General features: G+C 37.4%; 1 protein-coding gene across 2 annotated transcripts in view; it reads left to right on the plus strand.

The window, feature by feature from the left end:
- Nucleotides 1–23,169, plus strand: part of RNF128 (ring finger protein 128) — a 77,799-nt gene that overhangs the window by 49,729 nt on the left and 4,901 nt on the right. Inside the window, exons 2-6 of one of the 2 annotated variants that reach the window (XM_003414818.3) lie at nt 5,141–5,388; nt 19,526–19,597; nt 20,184–20,266; nt 21,181–21,277; nt 22,178–22,346. In XM_003414818.3, coding sequence (XP_003414866.1) covers nt 5,141–5,388; nt 19,526–19,597; nt 20,184–20,266; nt 21,181–21,277; nt 22,178–22,346 — 669 coding nt within the window. The remainder of the gene's footprint in view (nt 1–5,140; nt 5,389–19,525; nt 19,598–20,183; nt 20,267–21,180; nt 21,278–22,177; nt 22,347–23,169) is intronic. The other variant, XM_010594704.3, reaches the window with a different exon arrangement.

The following is a 23,169-nucleotide window of genomic DNA, read 5'->3' on the forward strand; positions in this document are numbered from 1 at the left end:
AAGGTCAAATCTCATAGGCACTGAAGATGTTTTGAGTTTCTCTAAGAAGGTAATAGCAGTACCTCACCCTTTCAAATAGGCAAAAGATTATATTTTAATCATCCCTTAGAAAAAAAATATTGTCCTTCACATTTTCCAAATCTAGTTTAAGAGGAGAAAAGCTTCTGACCTTTGTGTATATTTTAAATGTTTCCTGAATTTCCTATTCTCCAACACACCAGAAATCAGGGAGGTAAAATGTTCAGAATAAGTTTCAAATATGACCATAACTATACTGTTTTTAATAAATGGTTAACTTTACACACATAATATGTTTTATGATCTTTTATAAAGATCACTTAGAAAGACACTAATTTCAATTTCAGCAGTTTAGAATCAGCTGAAGAATAACAGTAGCTCCTTGGGTCTTTTCATATTTTAAGGACAGAGAAAAGCTTAAGGGAGAAAAAGACTCAGCAAGGCTTGATTTAGCAACACCCCCAACCCACATATACACACCACTCAGAAAAGGTTTGTTTGTTTGTTCCACAAAAAGAAGCCTGTTGTTCTTTGGGGTATCAGAGTACATTTCTTATATTGTGGTTTTCAACAGAGTTAGAAGTAGAAAAACAAATATAACCTGGGATTGTACGTGGACTTTGGTTTTTTAAAAGTAGATATGAATAAGTGAAAAGAGTAAGCAAAGTACATTTGCTACAAGTTAAATTTTGAATTGTATCCTATTTGTACTTCAGTTTTGACAATTCAGAACTATGATGTGTTAGAGCTGGCTTGTTCAGCCAGTTTAACCCATGTCTTCCTAACTCTGCGTTAATGTGGTCATGGTGGGAGTATTTGATACCATGGAAATTGGTGCACAGTACAAATTAGTACTTCCTTCCCCTACCCCCAGTTTCCAGTTGTTAAACATTGACCACTACACCCCTGAATGTACCTATTTAATTTTCGTTTTTATAGTTAACTTAATAGCGTTAGGTTTCATTGAAGATGGAGAGCTAACATACAATGGTGGTGAAAAGCAGAGGCACTAAAGCCAAACTGTCTGGGTTCAGTTACCATTTCTGTACCTTATTAGCCTGTGTTATCCTAGACAAGTTAGTCAATCTCATTTTTTAACGGAGATAATAGCAACACCGACTTTATAGGGTTGGTGTGAGGATTAAATAGGTTAATGCACGGAAAGCACTTAGAATAGGGCCTAGTTCATTGATAAACCCAGTCACTTAGCTGGCAACCTCAGTTATCCAGAGCATAGCCAGGATTCAGGAAGTAAACAAAAATGTCAGTGAGCAACCGATATAAATGTCAGAGAGCACTTGCACCGAAGCCCTCAAGGTCCCTCTAGAAGCCTATTTTATTCTGTCTTTAGACCCAAGTTTGATCATTTTTTTTTTCAGAGACAACCATAGATTAAAAGTATCAAATTAGAAAGAGAGGAGAGCTGTTGCTAGAAACAACAAGTTAAGCAAGAACTAAAAAATGAGTCAGACTGTATAATTCTTAGGCCTCCAAAATCATAGCAGTTTAGGGACAAATAACATTACTTACTGTATTAAATAATGGCTTATAAAGATGATCCAGTGTCAACAATAAATCAGAATCCATATATCCTAGTTAAGAAAATGGGGCAGTATAGGTTACTTTTTTAAATGTCCATTCAAAATTGTTAAAATTAAATATTTGTGTAAAGTGGCAAACTTTTGTTACCTGAAAAATTTGCTTATATAGAACACCTAATCCCCTGACAATACCAGATAAAAGAAGGCATTACTGTAGCTAATGAAGAAACAATCTGTTTATAAAATGTTCTTAATCTAGAAAAGGAATAAGTCATGCCAATTGAAATGTAAAACAAAATATGAGGTACTGGATAGAGGTTAAAAGCCAAGCAAGCGTTAGGGGAACAAAGAAGGAACATTTACATTCTCACTTGCAATTTAGGAGACTGTATAAGAAGCCTGGTGGTGCATTGGTAATGTGCTCAGCTGATAACAAACAGGTCGACAGTTTGAACCCACCAGCCACTCCACAGGAGAAAGATGTGGCAGTCTGCTTCCGTAAAGATTTACAGCCTTGGAAACCCTATGAGGTAGTTCTATTCTGTCCTGTAGGGTTGCTATGAGTCAGAATTGACTTGACGGCAGTGGGTTTGGCTTGGAGGCAACATTTGAGCAGGACTTGAGTAATAAGTAGGAAGAGAAGGAGCAGGGCATATCAGAGCAGATGTGTAGGACATTTTAGCCTGAGGAAAGAATAAATAAGGGGAGAGGTATGAGAAGTGAGTAACTCTAATATTTAGACAGTCTCATGTGGCTGGATCTTACTGTTCAGAAGGTGGGAAGTAGTAGAAATATATCAAACTGGAAAGGTTAGTTGGGGCCAGATCATATAAGACTTTAAATGCTAGGCCAAGGAGTCAGACTTTAATGAGTAATAAGTAACCACTAAAGACTTTTTGAGCTAGGAAGAGGCATGATTCAAACAAGTGATGACAAAGTCAACCAGGAAACTCTAATGAAACTTTAAGGGGAGGGGGAAAATTGCATATAGGGAGACCAGTTATAGGAGGGTACTGAAATAGTTTAGAAAGGAGCAAGGAACCCTGGTTGCACAGTGGTTAAACCCTGGGCTGCTAACCAAACGGTTGGCAGTTTGAACTCAACAGCCACTCCGGAAGAAGATGTGGCAGTCGGCTTCGGTAAAGATTATAGCCTTGGAAACCATACGGGGCAGTTCTACTCTGTCCTGTAGGGTCAGTATGAGTTGGAATCGACTGGACAGCAATGGGTATACTAAGAGAGCAGGAATGGAAAGAAAGATCTGATGATGGGAGACACCAAGGAAGCAACATCTACATGACTGACTAGATAAGCAGTGAGGATTCAAACATGGTTCTGAGGTTACTAACCAAGGTGACCAGAAGGGTTGTCATGCCATTAACAGTGATTAAGCACAGTGGAGGGGGGACAGTTTTTAGATGATTGCAAGTGTGGGGGAAGAAGAGATATATATCTTAATGGTTAGGATCGGGGCTAATTCAATAGATGTTTTATAGTTGGGTTATATATAATGTATGAATATGGATTGAGGGGCTTGAAACACAGTATTGTTCCTAATGTGTAGACTATGTACATGTCTGGACTATCCTTGTTTTTTACTTTCCATCTGACCACAATGGCCAGTATGTTCCTGAGCACCCAGCCCTGCCACCCACCTCATATCTTCTAAAAGAATAAAAACTTACTTTTATTAGTCAAAAAACTTAGTAGAAGGACATACGTGATTTAAAAAGAGATCTTTAAAGTTATGATATTTCAAAGCCTGATCTTTAAATTATCTATGCTTTCAGAGACTATAGTTTACAGTATCAGAAATGAATCCTACATTACGTAGTCAAAATTGTATAACCAGAAATTTTCCTGATAGATGGCTTGTAGAAAAAGGCAAATAATGACAAAATAGAATTAAAATAATGTCTATGCTTTTAGTGCCATAGCTAGATATTTAAAGTCCCCCAAACAATTTGAAAAAAGAGCACCTCCCTTGTAAAATAACCAAAGCTCCAGGCTCGTAAGGGATATTTGAGTCATGTTATACTGAAAAAGGAAAAAAGATACTACAGAAGGTATCTGTATCTCAGACTCCTTCGTTCCCCATTTCTTTTGAAAATTTCACCACGTAACCTAGAACAGAGTGAGTCATTAACTTCTGATAGAACTGAGTGATCTTACATGAGTCAGTAAATTTATAAAAGAGTTTAAGTGGCTATCATATGTAACAAATAGTCTTTTGGAACTTTAAAAATCTGTGATAATACCCTATGAACATTTTTTTGAATTAATAACTTCAAGTAAGGAGAGGATCCCAGCTAGTGTATTGTGAGGTATTTTTGTTGGGCCTAATCTTTTGTAGACTCTGACCACCCAAAAAAACAAAAAACCCAGTGCCATTGAGTCGATTCCGACTGTGACCACCAGGAACCTCAAATTGAAGGGATTACTTGGGTGATGATTCTGCTCTTTACATGGCTTTTTAAGATTTTTACTCTTAATTTGATCATTGAAAGTATGAACACTATTTTAATATAGTACTTTTCTGTTTAAATTCTAGTCTGAAGGTGCTTTTTAGAGTCCTGTGAGTGTATGTGTTTCTGTTTATTCCAGATTAGAGTTTGATCATTAACCCAGATTAGTACCTTAACCTAATATTAGTGGGAGGTTTCTCTGGTTGGCAATCTCTTAACATTGAAAGCGCTCTTTTCTTTTGCTTAAGATTATTGGTTTTAGGTCATACAAACCAGAAGGGACATAAACATTGATAAGCATTGAAATGGCATGAGTACTCTGACATTCTTACAACACTGGGAAAGATGTTTGTTCTTTATTTTTTTCACAAGACATATATCGTTGGGGGTAGGAGGGTATTATAAATATTGAACCTTCAGTAATAAGTGTGGTCTAATTTCAGGCTTGTTTTTAATTGACGTTGAATAGAAACATACATTTCTATCAGTTTTTCTTGTTATCCTCACTGCTAACCTGATTAGGTCCACGTGAAACTTTAGAGTACCATGGACAAATTTTATAATACTTTTGAGGGCATAGAAAAATGACACTTCATGGACATATGTATAGGTTTTACATTTGGGCTTGTGAACATTATTTATCTCAGATTACTAAATTCGATATGTAAATCCTTATACATTTTGGTAGTGAGTTCACGATATAGTCTATCACCTTATAAATTAGGAAAGCAATAGTTAAATATTTCTATATTTCCCAAATCTCAGATTCTTCAGGATGTAAGCCCCATTTTCTGTCATTCAGGGGACTATTTAGTTGTCTTTAAGCAAGCCTTCATATAAGATGCAAACGGGGCCCCATATTCGAGTTAATCTGAGCCAGGGAGGAGATATTTTATTTCTTTGTTTTATGTCATAGCTTCCTTATTAAAATATGAGTTCCTTAAAATCAGGAACCAAGTCTCAAGTAGCTGATATCCCCTACAATTGAGGTGTTAATTGAATGAGTAAGTATCCTTCCTTTGTCTCATTGGGATTCATTTCAAATCACCTTAGCAACTGAATGTTTATGCTAAGGAGGCTTTACCACACTAAAATTGAATTCCTTTTCTTTTACAGGTGCAGGAGACATTGTTGCAATCATGATTGGCAATCTGAAAGGCACAAAAATTCTACAGTCTATTCAAAAAGGCATACAAGTCACAATGGTCATCGAAGTAGGGAAAAAACATGGCCCTTGGGTGAATCACTATTCAATTTTCTTCGTTTCTGTGTCTTTTTTTATAATTACGGCAGCAACTGTGGGCTATTTTATCTTTTATTCTGCTCGAAGATTACGGAATGCAAGAGCTCAAAGCAGGAAGCAGGTTTGTAATGGTCCTTTCATCCAATTTTAAGATATTTCTGATGTTTTAATTGTAGTCTTAGTGTCATGCATTTTAATGTATTTCATTTGCTACACAATGATCCATGCATGTGCTTTATGAGCCCTGCTAGTTTTTAAAAGTATACCAGTTCCATCATCTCAAATCTTTATTTTCTGTAGCTTGTCAAGGAACTTAATCCTGTTCGATCAAGTCTTCTAACACCTCATTAGGGAGCACAGCCAGCATTTAATTATATACGGGTATAGATACATATGTTCTTTTAAGTAAACATTTTTTGTTAATTATAAAAACAATACATACTCAATATAGAAAATTTAGAAACTAGAAAGTATAAGGGAAAAAAACCTTCACACAAAACCCCACATAAAATAACTAGTCACCACCCAAAAGTAACCATTGTTATTTTGGTGTGTGCTCTTTCAGTTTTTCTTTTGCATCTATGCGTGTGCTTGTGCATGTGTGTATTTGCATGGGGGTGGGGTGGGGAGAGAAACTAGTTTAAATTTGTGTATGATACAGTGTTAGGCTCCAAACAGAATCACCTGTTCCTAATTCCTACCCTAGTACAACACTGATGTTTAAACAGGAACGAAATACCGAAATAATAGAGCAAAAATACCAAAGCATTATTGAACAGGGAAGTACCCGTGTTTGTGTGTCATTGACCCTACCACCTTCAAGCTGTCCTTCATCCCCCTGATATCCTCACTCTTCTTCTTTAAAAAAAAAAAGTTTGCTGTCGAGTTGATTCTGACTCAGGGTGACCCCATGTGTTGCAGAGTAGAACTGTGTTCCCTAGGTTTTTCAAGGCTTTTACTTTTAGGAAGTAGATCTCCAGGCCAAGGTGCCTCTGGGTGAGTTCAAACTGCCAATTTTTTTATTAGTAATTGAGCTCTTAACCATTTACGCCAGCCATGGAGCCCCTTTTTTCTCCTTACCCAAGTTAAATTCCATGGTCTCTGCATACATCTTCAGTTCCCTTGCTCCTTGATGGCAAAGTACAACCTTGGTTAAATCCTACTTTCCACATACTCTGTGCCTGCATCTTGGACAGTTGAAGTAGCAGAGAAACATTTACATCTATACTGACTGATCTCACTTTAAATTCATGCCCACAAACTTAGAGTAACCCCTTAACGCTACCCAGCAATCATACTGTCTGTGTTTTCTTAGCCATTTGCTCTTCTACTTGCTTAGGTAACTAATCCTACGTGTTCCTTTCTCCTTAAACTTCTAACACCTCCTCCAACTTTACCCTCAGCTTGTATCTTGTACCTTACTCCACTGAGCAGATTGAAACAATCAAGAGTACTTCCACAAGCACCTACCACATCTACTATGTATCTGCATCTGTGTCTATATCTTCTGCCTTGTCTTGTGTTATTATGAATGAACTGTCCCCCTTGCAAAGGCTCACCTCTTCACTTGAATACAAGATCCTTATCCTCTTTGTCTACTCACAAAGACTTCACTCCAGAAATTGTCCCCTTTCACTGTCCTACTTTAACAATTTCTCCCTTTTCTCTGAATATTTCCCATCAACACTCAAACATCCTATTATTGCTCCCGTATTCAGAAGAACTTCTCTTGACCCCACCACTCCCTCCAGCCACTTGCCCCATTTCTCCCCTTTCTTTTACAACAAAACTGCTTCAAAGAGTTGTGTATATTCACTATCCAATTTCTCTCCCTCCATTCTCTTTTGAACCCATTGCAGTCAGACCCTGACCCCCTCGTCATTCCATAGAAAACTGCTCTTTTTAAGGTCAGTGGGGACCTGCGTACTGTTAAGACAATGATCTTTTCTCAGTTCTCATCTTGTTTGACTTGGCATTTGATACGGCTGATCCCTTCCTCCTTCATGAAACAGTTTCTTCACTTGTCTTTCAAGATACCACACTCTCTTGGTTTTCCTTCTGTCTCTTTAGCCATTCCTTCTCAGCCTCCTTTGCTAGCTTCTCCTCATCTCCATGACCTCTTAACATAGGAATGCCCTGTGACTCAGTCTCTTGATTCCTCTTTATCCAAATTCCTTTGGTGAGCTCAGCCATTTTCATCTATACATTTATAACTCTCAAATTATACCCCCACCCCAGACCTGTCCTCTGACCTTGAATATCCAATTGCTTACTTGACATCTCCACTTGAATTTCTAACAGACATCTCAAGCTTAACATGCCCAAACTGAGCTCCTCATCTTCTCCTCCAAACCTGTACCTCCCTTAGTCTTCCTCATCTCAGAAAATATCAGCTCCATTCTACCAGTTGCTCAAGCCAAAACCTTGGAGTTATTTTGATTGTTCTTTTTCTCTGACATCCATATAACCTCCATCAGCAAATCCTGCTGGTCCTACCTTCATGATACATTCAGAATCTGAGTACTTCTCACCACTTCCATTGCTTCCACCCTGGTCCAAGCCACCATCATCTCTTACTTGCTGTGAAATTGGACTATTAGTTGCTTCAGAATCCAACTTCAGGGGGGATAATGTGAATCAGGATCAGCCCAAAGCTGATCCCTGTGAGGTGGAAGTCAGGCATACCTCCACTCTCCAACCTTTTTACCAATTCTGACACCAGCCATCCTTCCTACAGCACTCTCTACATCTCTTCTGGGTTCGATAATCCATTGTAATGGCCACACAAAACTCACAGACCATACAGTGGTTTATTAATGAACAGGGTACAACTCAGGATCAGGATCAGGAAGCATGTAGGCAAAGTCTCCATCAGCTCAGGACAGCCCTCTCAACTCCTTTTGGCTGTGCAAGCCTCCTTTCTGACCCCTCGGGACAAGGTCCTGTGGGGCTGGCTGTCTGTTGCTGCTGGCTCTGCTGCTGGGCCCCTTCTGGGCCTCTGATTGTCTTCAGTAGTTACAGCCCTTGACCTGTGTTATAGCTCTTTTTGGAGATTCCTTGCCTACTCTCTCTCTCTCAGCTTCTTTCTGCTTCTTCCAGCTGCTTCTCTTCCTGCTTCTTTCTGTCTCTAAAACCTCTGTGGGGCTGGCTGCTTAAATACACAAACACCTTGTCAATTTCAAGGCATGGTACTCCCACCAGGGCCACGAACTGACCAATCCCCTCTCAGTAGTCCACAGGCACTTCATTTGTATAGTAGGCTACAACTTACCTCATTTACATAGTCTATTGACCAATCCCTGCAAGGTGCATACCAGTCAGAGGGCAGGCTGCAGCCCAGGACCAGACAAAAAATATCAAACCCAAGTTGTTTACAGTTTGCCCAGGAAATGTTAATCAACCTTGACAAAAGTAACAAACCCTCTGGAGTAGAAAACTAAGACAAAGGTAACTCCTCAGGGTTTAGGGAAAAAAAATCTCTCAGGCTGTGTTTCCAAATAACCAAGGCAAAAGGCCACATAAAGGAACTCATTTCACTGTACTTGCCCAACGCATAAATTTATTTTCAACACAACAGAGTAGTGTGCCACTTTTCCAGAATGCCCAGTAGGGATTTAATGTTGTCAACTGATCGTTTAGTAGGGGCAACAGAATATATTTTTATATATATGAAGAAATCTCTCCAAATTCAGTGAAATCCTGGCCACTTCAAGCTTTCTTTCTCCAACAAGCAAAGAGCAACTCTATTTTTTGGGGTACTGGGTGTGGGAAGGATTTCTATTTAGAAAGAAAGTTAATTGAATTTAGGAATATATGAGAAATTGAAATCTTATCATAAAACTTTCATACAGAATAGACATCAGCATATGGTAATGAATAATTGCTATCTCAATGTTTAAAGTTAATTGACTTCTGTCCCTCTCAGAGAAGCAGCTTATCACATTGGTGGCAGGTTCAGCCTGTTACTGGCCATGGTCAAAAGGATGTTTAAAATTCCTGGGCCATGTGGTATCTTCACACTGTGTTAATATTTGACATTTGTATATTGTGCTGTTTTTATCTCTGAGATTGGGAAAAAATTGATGCCCAGTATGACTAACTATTCAGAGGTTATAGTTACAATGACAAGTGTTTGGTGTGTGTATGTTTGTGGTGGGTATGTGTTTCTGTATTATAACTGCTATCTGTAATAAATCTATTAACATGGCATTAAACCCCATCAGCACGTAATAAGGTTCATAAAGAACTTTGCCTGGTATTGTCTAAGTTTCATTGGACATTTAACTCTGATCTCATCATTCATTTAAGTAATTTTCATATATTTTATAAAATTTAAATTCTGTACAAATGGTTGAGAATTGCATTAAAACTTCTCACATTTTGAAGAAGGCTTTTGAAAGAGCTGCTTTTTCTACTAAATGGACTATATCTGTTTATTTGAGGACTAAAGGATTAAAGTACAGTTGATAATCGCTTTTGCTTGTAAATATTTGAGAGTGCTAAAATGGCATTTACATGTTATTTAATTTTTATTTTCCTTGACTTCCTATTTTTAATAGGTAGAGCTTGATGCATGTGATGGTAATAACTATCGTTAAACATTTATTTGCATTTTCATCATTTTATTAGTAGAAATGGTGATGAAACTGACTTATAGAAGCTTATCCTTCATTAAAGTATTAGGAAAAATTAAGTATATCCAGTAATTTCTTCCTCTGAGCCATTATGATGCAAAGTATATAATGTCAGGCAAATGGATAACTGTAATCTGTAGCTGTAAATTTTGATGACCATGTGCTCAGATGGGTCCCCAGATGTATAGTAGGCAGCACACAGGAGCTGCATGCCCAAGATGTCATAGAAGAACATATTTCCATTTTGTGGGTGAAAACTTTTAAACAGGATAGAAAGTATTAATAGGTTGGGGATGAAAATAACATATTAGGGATTACATGGTGGACTCATGTTCCTCCTAGGAACAACCCTAACCTGAGACAAGGAAGATTATGGGAAACCTTATGGCATACTCAGACTAAACTACATTTGAGAGTGATCACCATACACTTGACTCCAGCATGGGGAACCCAACAGTTTTGGGGTGTAGTACATGTATCCTGACTGTACTCAAGCAGTTAGTACTAAATGGCAACAACATGTGGTAGACTAAACAAAAAAAGGCTCCAAGTGAAATAGGAGCTAGCTTAGGTATGATGGGGCAATATGAATTCAATTTTAATGAAGAGTGACTTTCAGAAGAAAAAGATTTACTAGCTAAAATAGATTGTAAGGAGTCATCTTCCAAGAGGTGGGAATCCACATTTAAAGATCATAAAGCCTTAATAATGTGTTCACTCAGACCCAATACATAATGCTATAGAATGCTGGGACTCAATATTGGGAAAGTTTGTACTCTGACACAGCAGAGTCTATTAACTATTTTACTTCATATGGAAGCCCAAGTAGTCATGGGGTAATAGCCTTCCATTTTAGCTGTGGAGGCCCAGGGAGAGCATCTTTGGAAAACATATGGATCCCCAAGTTTATAGACGTTTTCTGGGGGAAAGTGTAAGTTACATTGCTGAATCCTGGCTGATCTTGACCCAAGGATGGACCAAAATAAGACCAGCTAGTAGAAATAGGAATAATAACAATACTCGCGTGCACCCCATCAGAGGTAGATGGACCTTGCTGAACAACAACACTCAATGGGAACCTATAAACTGTACAATAGTGTGAGTTGAGACAAATGATTGGCTTTGTCCCCAACTAACATGGAATCTAGAAATGACAGAATCATCACCACTGGTGACAACACCTCTCCATAATAATATCTGGCATATGGGCAAAGGCCAATTCTGCTGAGAAGGTTTAATAAACACTTCTGTGATATTCTGAATTATTCTGTAACCAAACCCAACTGTATCTTAACCATACTGTGATACAATGTAGTGCTGGTATTATTGATAAAATTCAACTACCTTATATAAATAAATCATATGATAATACTGATATTGATGATCAAATGTATTGGGAAACTGAATAAAGCCTCCTCAGGATGGGATACCAATACAGAGTGATTGGCCTAAGGAAGAACTAGTTTTAGTTCATTACTGTATTAAATAGCTCTGCACAAGTTTATTACAGAGTTCAAGAGGGTAAATGGATAATTTAAATTGGTACAACAATATGGACTTGTTTATAATGGACTTGTTTATAATGGTCTTGTAGGTTAGGTGAATTGTTTTGTTGAGCCTTTTCCTACCTCTCATTGGCTTTTACAAGTATTAAGTAAACTTATGTTGTGGGTCTTACTGTACTTTATATGTAAATCTTGTGCTAACTGTAGTTGCCTGAATAATTATGACCCTTTTGCTATAAATAGGCTTTGACCAAGGGTAAGGGGATGGATTGTGAGGAGTGGGATAACAGAGCATGTCTAGTTGCTTACTCCTTGTTTGTCTCCAAGGGAACCATGAATGGCCTTTTCCAACACTGGGAGTGTGGCCCTTAAAGTGTTCCTTATGTGAGTGATTGGTTATTTTGTTATATACACCTGGAGCAATGAACCATGTCCTACTGGCTTGTCGGGGTTGCTTTGTACAACAATCAAAACTGATGACGTGCACCTGGTTTCATTGTTCTGTTCTTGAGTTTCAGGCAACAAGGTTGGGTGCTAGCCGAATGTGCCTGTGTGACCAGTCTACTCATCTGAGCCTTGGACTTTGAGACTCAAATGAGCTCCCTGGGCAGAGATATTCCACACATGTCCTTATAGTTCACTGTGAAAGAGAAAGCACTCCTGTATGGCCCTAGACAAGGAAGAACTAGCTTCCATTAATGTCTTAAAATTTGTCCTTGAACTTAAAGCATGACTAAGAAAGATCTGAAATATTTCTGGTTACATTAAGTTTTCTCTCTACATTACTAGTAGATTAAGTTAACTGAAAGATTAATCAAATGTCTGAATACTGTGCAACTATCAATATATACACATTGTGGTGGGTGTGTGTATGTTATCTGTTCAGATCCTTTTTTGAAATGTTGGAATTTTGGCTCTTATACAAGCAGAGCAGATTAAACAAATTCTTGTCTAAGTGGGACCTAGTTTCACAGTGTTTCTCTGACTTGCTCACTGAACAAAAGGCAGCTCTTATAATGGGCCCCAGAATTTTCATATAGTCACTTACTCTTATTCTGTTCTTATGTTGCTAATTCTAAAGGTGTTGATTGTCTTTGAAAAATGCTGTAATCTGAGCCATACCCTATCTTCTGAGTCTCCTTGCTCTTCTGTATACTGCATTTCCTACAGTCATAGTGATCACCTTCATGGGAGTGGGCTGTACTCCTATTTCTCCCCATCTCTGTAGTTCCATAGACTTATGGGAATCTGTTTTATACCCTTCATCTCCTGTTACCTTTAGGAATACTTTCATCCAAATGTTATCATAGGTTTTTATTTAAAAAAAAAAAATAGATTTCTCAGATTTCTTTCAGTTTTCATATACCTAAATAGCCACACGAATCAGACATTGATTTTGGTCACAGGAATAGATCTGAGAAAAATAACTCTCTGATTACAATTCTTGATTTTAATGGTCCTGTTTTATAGAGCTCTGAGCCAAATTTTTATGAGAAAAAATTACTTTAAAAGGGTGGTGATTTAAGTGCAGGAAAATCCAGTTTGCTTATATCAGCCCTTCTCATTTTTTTGCTCACCCTGCCGCCTCCCCCCCCCCCCATCAAGTAATTAGGTGTGACTACAAGCCTGGTGTCATTCATATGGATGTCAGTTAAGCTCAAGCCTGAAAGCTGTGGAAATAAAAACCACGCTGACAAATCACTAGACTGAAGTATGTATTTTTTACCTAGTTCATTTGTGTATTTATATCTAGTTGGATTATAAATACACGAATGAACTAGGTGAATATCTTTAAGTTCACTATAATTTTAAAATTTCACATGTAATATAAGAATTGGCCTGACTTTTCATTTTCAGCCCCAATAAAGTTCCAGTCAGAATTAAAAGAAAAAACTCTGTAACAGATTATTCAATGACTAGAGAGATCACAGTTTTTGACTAGTCAGAGTAGTGTTATTAAGCTTCTGTTCAGAAAACTGGCTAACAACCAACTTCTTTGAATGAGTCTTCAACTCTACTGCCAAATATTCTTAGACCAGATATCTCTTAGGATTGGGAAGGAGTAGGACAGATAAATGCTATTGGTATGAAATACTTTTTTTAAAAAAATTTACCCAAATCACAGTAAATAGCCGATTTAGGAAGAATTGCTAGATTGGGTAATAGCTGACCTGAGGTTTTTTGGGGTTTTTATCCCCCCTTATTCCTTTCATTTATCTTCTTCACAAGGAATGTGAAGCCTTTTAAAGGCTTCTTTGCTGTTACACAATGGACGCAGTGTACTACAGTGGGGCAATCGTGTGCGTTAAAGCCAGATAGAACCTGGGCTTCATTTGAATCACAGCTCTGCAACTAACCAGCTGTCTGGACTTTAGTCAAGCTTCTGAACCTTACTTTTCTTGTCTATAAAACTTGGATATTAAAATACCTATTTCATAAGATTGTTAATGATTAAATGAGACAACACATGCAAAAAGCTTAGGGTTGAACCTGACACATGGTAGGTGCCCAACAAATGTTCTCTGAACTTTTCCCAAATTTAGTGGAGTAGAGGCTTTTAATGAGTAAGACTGAGAAGTGATTTGGGTGAGAACATCATGACAGTTTATTTCTTTTTTCTAAATTTGGAAAGTATTCATGAAGCAACGACTAGGCACTATGGGAAATACAGAAATGATTAAGGCTACTTGGTCCTAATGCTGTTCTCATATTTCAGTTTTTAGAGGGAGGAATGCATCTTGGAAACTCTTAGTATCAATGTGACAGTGAAATATTTTGAGAACTAATGGCACTTTTACCAGTGACCTTCATTTGAGTTCTAAAAATACCAGTTTGTTCTTTTGACCAAAATTACTTCTCTTGCATCCATATTTAAAGAAAATGGCTTTTCTTTTCTTTATGTAAGCTCAGTAGGAGCTATGGGAAATATCCAAATTTCCTTTTAAACATGTTTTTGACAGAGCTGCTTTGTTAAACATTGTTTTGTGCTATGCTACAAATCTTTTAGAGATCCTTGAATTTACAGATCTCTTGGAATTTTTGCTTAGGATCTTTTGGCATCTTGGATTTTACCCTAAATTGTTTTCTTCCCCTCACTCCATTTCTTAGCATTGGTATTAATGTAAGTTCTATTATCCTCATGGGCATAGACTCAAACATTATATTTAAAGCTTGTCTTTGATCCCTCTTCCAAATTAATTTGCATTGCAGTCTAGACTATAATTAAAGAAGGTTATATATTTAACAGCACCCTGGTGGCGCAGTGGTTTAGAGCTACGGCTGCTAACCAAAAGGTTGGCGGTTCAAATCTACCAGTTTTGCTCTGTCCTACAGGGTCACTATGAGTTGGAATCGACTCAACGACAACAAGTTTGATTTGGTATATATCTAACATTTGTTCCTGGTAAATTGATAAGCACTAGTACCGGAGACTCAGGCACTATGTTACGTTGAATGGAATACTTTAGAATGAGAAATAAATCAGACTATATAAACTTAAGGTCCCTGGGTGGTACGAACGGTTTAAACTTGGCTCTACTACTAATCTAAAAGGTTGGTGGTTTGAACCTACCCAGTGGCACCATGGAAGAAAGGCCTGGTGATCTGCCAGAAAGATTACAGCCCAAAAAACCCTATAGAGCAGTTCTACTCTGTAACACATGGAGTCGCCATGAGTTGGAATTGACTAGACAGCAATGATTTTATATGCATGTGTGTGTGTATATATATATGTATATATAAATATACATATATATATATATACAAGGGAAACCCTGGTAGCGTAGTGGTTAAGTGCTACAGCTGCGAACCAAAGGGTCAGCAGTTTGAATCCTCCAGGTGCTCTTTGGAAACTCTATGGGGCAGTTCTACTCTGTCCTATAGGGTCTCTATGAGTCGGCATCAACTGGACAGCAACAGGTTTGTTTATATATATGCACATATAGACTTAGTCAAGTAAATACACTAGAAATGTATCCCTTTCTTATGAGTGCATTTCCCCAATTCTGTCATATTGCCTGTTGCTTAAACCTAAATCAGAAGTGCTCTAAAGACAAAGAGCAAAATGATTGTCAAAAACTTATCAACTATATTACTTTCTCTTGTTGACCATTTTTTCTCATTTGGATCTTTCTCTTGTCTCAATGTCTAAGTAGCTTATGATCTATGGGAAAAGAAAGTAGTGAAGTTTGGCAGGACCCTATGGATGTGTGGTTGTTCACCCTAGGACCAGCCAGTTTGGCAGACCATAGAATCCAGGAGTTTAAAGAACCTCAAAAGGTAGCTGAATTATGGACCAGTGTATTGTGATGGGCTCTTAGAATATGAAAAGTATAGTTCCAGTACCAGCTCCATCTTTTGGACAAGTTATTTAACTTCTCCAAGCCTCTGCTTGCTTATCCTAAAATTTTATTTAACTTCTCCAAGCCTCTGCTTGTTTGTCCTAAAAATGGAGATATGATACCTTGCAGGGGTTGTTCTGAGTATTCAATGAGTTAATGGCTATAAAAAATTATTTTAAATTATAAAATAACTATATAAATGTAAGAAAGCAGTAGTACTAGCTTTTTGCTCCAAGGTATAGTCAAAACAAATCACTACCTTGATGTAAGGGAAAGGAACGCTTAACTCTAGGCTTCAGTGGGACTGACACTAACCAGCTCTGAGACTTTGAGCAAGACATTCTTCCTCTTTGGGCACCAGTTTTCTTATCTGTCAAATTAGATATTGGACTAAAGTGAACTCTGCATTAGCTCTAAAGATACAAATGTACCTCCTTTCACTGCCACTCTACTATTTACTTATGATGCCAGTAAGAAAATAGAAGGGGAGAGGTGCTGAAAATCAAGTACTTGTGCTCAGAATAAAGCCCTTCATAGGATTCCCCTTGTGAGTTAATTAACTCACAGCTAAGTCCCAAAATAGGAATGGAAGGGCCTTGGCTACCACCTTTTTCCTTCTAAGGATCTAGACCTGTTTCTATTAAGCTATATTTGCTGGTCTGCTGAGAAGTTTCTGCTCTTCCTGCGAAGAAATCATTTGGCTAGTAATTCCCTAGGCAGTAAGCCTTTCACAAAATTATATAGGAGACAGGTTTGGGCACTAAGGAGATTCCTCACATATTCCTCATGGTCCATATCATGGATCGTTCCTTCCAAAATACTTTTGTTACCAATATGGATAGACATGTTATGCTTATTGATGAATGGTACTTTGTTTTAATTTAGTGAATTATTTTATTGAGTGTCTGCTATATGCCAGACATTGTATTAGATACTTTATTTATATTATCACTAATTTTCAAACTAGATGTCACATGGGGCTCTCCCTGCTAGGGGTGAGGGGTACATTTAGGGGCACAAAGAAGCAATTTACATCCTCATAATCACCTCTGGTTCTGAGCACTGACTTTTTGCTGAATTTCTGGTAAAATAGTTCATTTTGGTTCAAAATAGGAAGATTGCTTATCATCTTGCCATGCTGCACGTATCACTGTTCCACACAGCTTCCATCCAGGTGTGAAACCTAGCCTCTTCTTCAGTTTCCACATATATTCACCTGAGGCATTTGTGCATGTGGTTAATTTTACTGAAACGGAAGGAAAGACTTGCTCCCAGCATGACAAATTGCTTCAAATTAACACTGACTTATAGCCTTCAGTATGGATTACACCTCAACATAAAGAAAACAAAAATCTTCACAACTGGACCAATGAGCAACATCATAATAAATGGAGAAAAGATTGAAGTTGTCAAGGATTTCATTTTACTTGAATCCATAATCAACATCCATGGAAGCAGCAGTCAAGAAATCAAATGACACATTGCATTGGGCAAATCCGCTGCAAAAGACCTCTCTTTAAAGTGTTCAGAAGCAAAGATGTCACCTTGAAGACTAAGGCGCACCTAACCCAAGCCATGCTGTTTTCAGTCACCTCATATGCATTTGAAAGCTGGACAGTGAATGAGGAAGACCCAAGAAGAATTGACACATTTGTATTGTGTTGGAGAAGAATATTGAATATACCATGGAGTGCCAGCAGAAGAAACAAATCTCTTGGAAGAAGTACAGCCAGAATGTTCCTTAGAAGGGAGGATGGCGAGGCTTTGTCTTATGTACTTTGGACATGTTATCAGGAGGGACCAGTCCCTGGAGAAGGACATCCTGCATGGTAAAGTAGAGGGTCAGTGAACAAGAGGAAGACCCTCAACAAGATGGATTGACACAGTGGCTTCAACAATGGGCTCATACACAGCAATGACTGTGAAGATGGTACAGAACTAGGCATCGTTTCGTTTTGTTGTACATAGGGTTGCTGAGTTAGAACCAACTCGATGGCACCTAAAAACGTCAGTGTCTTATACCACAAAGGACCCCTGGTGGTGCAGTGGTTAAGTGCTCAGCTGCTAATCAAAAGGTCGGTGGTTTGAACCCACTAGTGGCTCTGCAGGAGAAAAGACCTGGCTATCTGCTCCCATAAAGATTTTAGCCTAGGAAACCCCGTGGAGGCAGTTCTACTCTGTCATATAGTGTTGCTGTGAGTTGGAATCGACTCAACGGCATACAACAACAACTACATCTTATACCACCACCTGTTTGGTGTTTGTCATACTGTGGTGGCTCGTGTGTTGCTGTGATGGAGGAAGCTATGCCACCAGTATTTCAGATACCAGCAGGATCACCAATGGTAGACAGGTTTCAGCGGAGCTTCTAGACTAAGACAGACTCAGAAGAAAGGCCTGGTGATCTACTTCTGAAAATTAGCCAGTGAAAACGTTATGGATCACAACAGAACATTATCCAACTTGCTTGCTTTGGACATGTTATCAGGAGGGATTAATCACTGGAGGAAGACATCATGTTTGGTGAAGTAGAGGGGCCAGTGGGGGCCTGAGATACTGTTGGTAAAATGAATTGGCACAATAGCCACAGTAGTCGACTTGAACACATCAGCGATCATGAAGATGACACAGAACTAGGCAACATTTCATTCTTTTGTACAGAAGTCACCATGACTCAGAGTCGAAGTCAACAGCAGCAATCTATCTACCTAACTCATACCAGCTGGGATTTTTTCCACTGAACAGTTCACCCCACATAGTCTCTCATTGACTCCTCTCTTCCTCATCTTTCTGTCACCTCCTAGATTCCTCCCAACCCCCAACTTCTGATTCACTTGTGTATATCATTTTAGTCGTTATTCCCTAAATGAGCCTTGGATTTACCTTTGTATAAACAAACTCATCAAGATATATATGTTCAGTGGAACAAAAAAAAAAGACCTATTTTACTCTCAGAATCTCCCCTCCGTATAAGGCAGTATTGGTTGTAAATAGCGATTTCTTCTTCCTGATAGCAAATAGCACTGTAAAAAAAAAAAAAAAACCTGAAGGGGAAACAGGCTTTGCGAGGCCAAACATTAGCGCCCTCATGTGGTCCACTAGCATACTAAACAACAACAACAAAAACCCGTTGCCATCGAGTTGATTGATTACTACTCATAGCGACCCTATAGGACAAGTAGAACTGCCCCATAGGGTTTCCAAGGAGCCCCTGGTGGATTCAAACTGCCATTCTTTTGATTAGCAACTGTAGCTCTTAACCACTACACCTATTATTCTCATTTTATAGATAAGGAAACAAGCTCAATGAATTAAATGACTTGCTCAGGGCTTATTCATTTAGTAAGTAACAAAGTAAAATTTTGGGTATAGATCCATTGAATTCAAATCCTGTGCATTTTCTACCAAACAAGACATGATTCAAAAAATAAATGGGAAAAGATGCACTTTAAGGTCCTCTGAGCTTGAAAATAGGAAAATTACTTTGAAAAAGTGTAGCATCCAAATCCATTTGGTATAAAAACACATAGCCTTACCATTGTGGTCCCAAAGGTGCCTGTTTAAGAAGGCAGGAAAATATGATAAGTGAAAAGTTTCAGTAATCTGAAAAATCCAGCCTGATACCAGATAAATGGGGGTATTTATTATGGTGAATTAAATACTTTTATCTTTTTAAAATTCATTTATACATTGGCTTTTACCTATAAAAATATTTCATATTTTCACATGTTATTTCTTTTGAAAAATAGTTTAATACCTGCTTTTTTTTTTGGTTACAGAGGCAATTAAAGGCAGATGCTAAAAAAGCTATTGGAAGACTTCAACTGCGCACACTGAAACAAGGAGACGAGGTATATGTTGTATTAAAGCAATGCTACCTGGCCTTTGTTCAAGTTAAATGTTATTATAAACTTTGTTTTTCACTGGCATTTGTAAATCTTACTGACTTCTCTGTCTACTTGAATGATGGCCCCCAAAGATAGCCAGGTCCTAATCCTGGAAGTTGTAAATGTTACCCTGTGTGGCAAAAGAGACTTTGTAAATGTGATTAAATTAAGGATCTTGAGATGAGGTGATCATCCTGGATTAACTGGATGGACCCTAAATGTAATTACAAGTGTCCTTAGGGAGGGAGGCAGAGGGAAAGTTGACTACAGTTATAGAACTTGTACCAATGGCATTTTGTGAATTGAAAAATCTTTCAAATCAGTGCTAATGTTTCTCTTTGTTATGTTCCCATTTTGATTGATTTTCCTTTATCTTTTAACAATCCAAATAATTTTAAATGACTTATTGAAAGTTTATAGTTACATAGTCATTTAGTGATATTTAGCGATATGATGCTGTTCCCTCTAGAGGAGTTTATACTGGTTAAATACATGTATATTCTGATCTTGCTCTGTCATTTAATGTGGTTTTCTTACTATTTGCTTATAGGAAATCGGCCCAGATGGAGATAGTTGTGCTGTGTGTATTGAACTGTATAAACCGAATGATTTGGTGCGAATCTTAACCTGCAAGTAAGTTTGATTTTCTTTTATATCATCACTTAGATGAACTCAAAAATGTTTGTGATGGAGGAAAACTTTTGAATGTCTCCAAATTGATGTAATGAAAGTGTTTACTTTTATTTTTATTTAAACATAGAAGAATGCTTGGTTTTTTAAATAATACTGAAATTGATATGTCTAATTGTTTAAAGTTTCCATAATCTGGTACGATTTGTTCTAGACTATTCCATACAAAATTGAGAGCTCAACCAGCACAACACTTATATGTATAATAAGGTAGTAATGGCTTATTTAATTTTAAATTCATTTAGAATAACAATCCTTTTGAGAAAAAAATGAAATAAAATCAACTTGTAAGCACATACATAGAAGTCTTCACTCTTTAGATTTTATTATTATTCCTCTCCTGAAGGTTGAGGTTAGTATTTTAGCTGTTAAATAATGGTTTTCTTGAAATGTATCGCATTTCACATTGCCTAAAATATCAGTACTATGTTGTAGTCAGTACTATATTGTATTATATTATTGAAAATGACAAACTGTACCATTTTACAGTTAGGGAATGACAAGATAATTGTTTCAGATCTGAAATACTGAACAAAGTTTCATCTCGGGTAGCATCTTAGCCATTTTTCAAATAATGAGTACTAAAAATGGTTTTTTGAACCTAGAGTACCCAGTAAAAACCCAGTGCCGAGAACCTAGAGTAGTGAGGCCTTTATAGTTCAAAGTACTGTATTATAAAATTTCCAAAATTTGCTTCTGTGGCTCCTTCTTAGTATTAATGCTATAATAGAGTTTAAAAAGAAAGAAAAAGGCATCCATTAAAAAACTAACTAAAATTACAGGGTAACCTGTTAGTATATTAGGCAAAGTGTTGTTACTATTTCCCAACTAAATTTATGTGTTTTTTCCTAAATTAGCCATATTTTCCATAAGACATGTGTTGACCCATGGCTGTTAGAACACAGGACTTGCCCCATGTGCAAATGTGACATACTCAAAGCTTTGGGAATTGAGGTAAATATTGCCCCTTTTTATATGAAAGAACTTAAGCATTGTGTTATTTATGTACCTAGGCCTCCAGGAAAATAACATCCTTATTTTTTAGATATAGTTTATACCTAAAATTGGAAATCTGTATGTCATTTTTTATAGAGACAGTGAGGTGCCATCTTGGTCCACCTCCATTTTCCTTGCTCTTCCCTCTCCCCAAATGTACATATTATTTGGTCAGAATTTGAAATGGTGACCACATAAACTATAAACTTGGCTTTTGACCCCTTTGTTTTTTTTTACTTTCTTATTGTTACATAGTATTAAAACTTACAGTTAAGTGAGCATGTATAGTGTGAAAAATCATATTAAATTATTTTATGTTTAATAAATAAAAACCCACCTATTTTCATAATATACACAACAGAAAGTTGAGCTCAACTAAATATTGAGTTGAGATTAGTAGATGACAGTGATTCTCAGGTCCCCTAGGGGGCAGTATGAAGTTTTGATTTTTTTTTTTTTTTTTTGCTTTTTTGTTTGTTGAGTGCCTACCTTGTACCAGGCATTACGTTAGGAAGTGCTGGGATCAACCAAATGAACGTGTCCAATGTGAGGGCAGCCTGCCGGTATCGTCTTTCTCCCCACTAATGGACCCAGTTACCCTAACTGCTCTGGCTGGGGCCAACAAAGAGATTTTTGTGTTCATTAATAGGTTATAGGTTGAATTGTACATGTAGAAATTGTTGAGATGGTGTATATTTTGTTATGTATATTTTTACCACAAAAATCTTTTTTAAGAAGAGATTATAGTTTTAAAAGATTAAGAAACATTGCTCTCATGAGTCACCTACAAAGAAACTTGTATTATATCAATGAAAAATGTATTCTCTGAGACTCTTTGGATTTGCTTGTTTTCCACAGGTGGATGTTGAAGATGGATCAGTATCTTTACAAGTGCCTGTATCCAGTGAAACATCTAATAGTACCTCTCCTCATGAAGAAGACAATCGCAGCGAGACTGCATCATCTGGGTATGCCTCAGTACAGGGAGCAGATGAACCACCGCTGGAGGAACACGTTCAGTCAGCAAGTAAGCACCATACGAAGGGTCAGCGAACGCCCCCCACGTGATCCATTGCGGATCGTATACCCTTCAGAATAGGCCAGCTTTTTTTAAGCGTATGTTCCATTCTTCCATGAACACATTCAGAGTTTTCTCTACTTAAAAGAATGCAATACAGGGTGTACCCCTACCTTAACTTAATATACACATATCCAAATGTACATGAAGCATGAAATACATCAGGGGTGGGGATGATTCAAAAGTGTTAACTTATTAACTACTTACAGGGCTAAGGAGAAACTTTAAACTTTATAAGTCATTGTTTATTGCAGGTCAATCATAAATTAAGATAAAGGAATCTTGAAATAATAAAATAGAATTCAATTTACAAAAACTTGATTTACATACAACTTCTCAGGAGCCCATCTTTTGTGCAGATAAGAAACTATGTTTAAAATGGTATGGGCCGCCACCTGTTGGCTATTTACCATGAAATGAACAAATCCCAGAAACTAAAATTGAATGTTATTTTCAAAATTCATGTGAATTAGTATTGCAACGAAGTAATTCTATGCCAATAGAAAAATTTTAGGATATTGTTACTTTTTTTCCCTTGAAAGAGAAAACTCCTACAAAAAAATTATTCTTCATTTCTTTAGCCTCAAATCTTTTTCAGGTTTTTGTGTGTGTGTGTGTGTGTGTGTGTGTGTGGGTTTGAAAGAAATTTTTCAATCCTCATTTTAAGATACTTTAATTCTAGCATAAAAGTAGGAAAAAAACTCATCGTCAGGATGACTGAGGAAATTTTCAGCATCCTATGACATAAACCTTTGTCATCCAGGCTTATCAG

Source organism: Loxodonta africana, chromosome X (genome assembly GCF_030014295.1).
Source record: "Loxodonta africana isolate mLoxAfr1 chromosome X, mLoxAfr1.hap2, whole genome shotgun sequence".
NCBI lineage: Eukaryota > Metazoa > Chordata > Mammalia > Proboscidea > Elephantidae > Loxodonta > Loxodonta africana.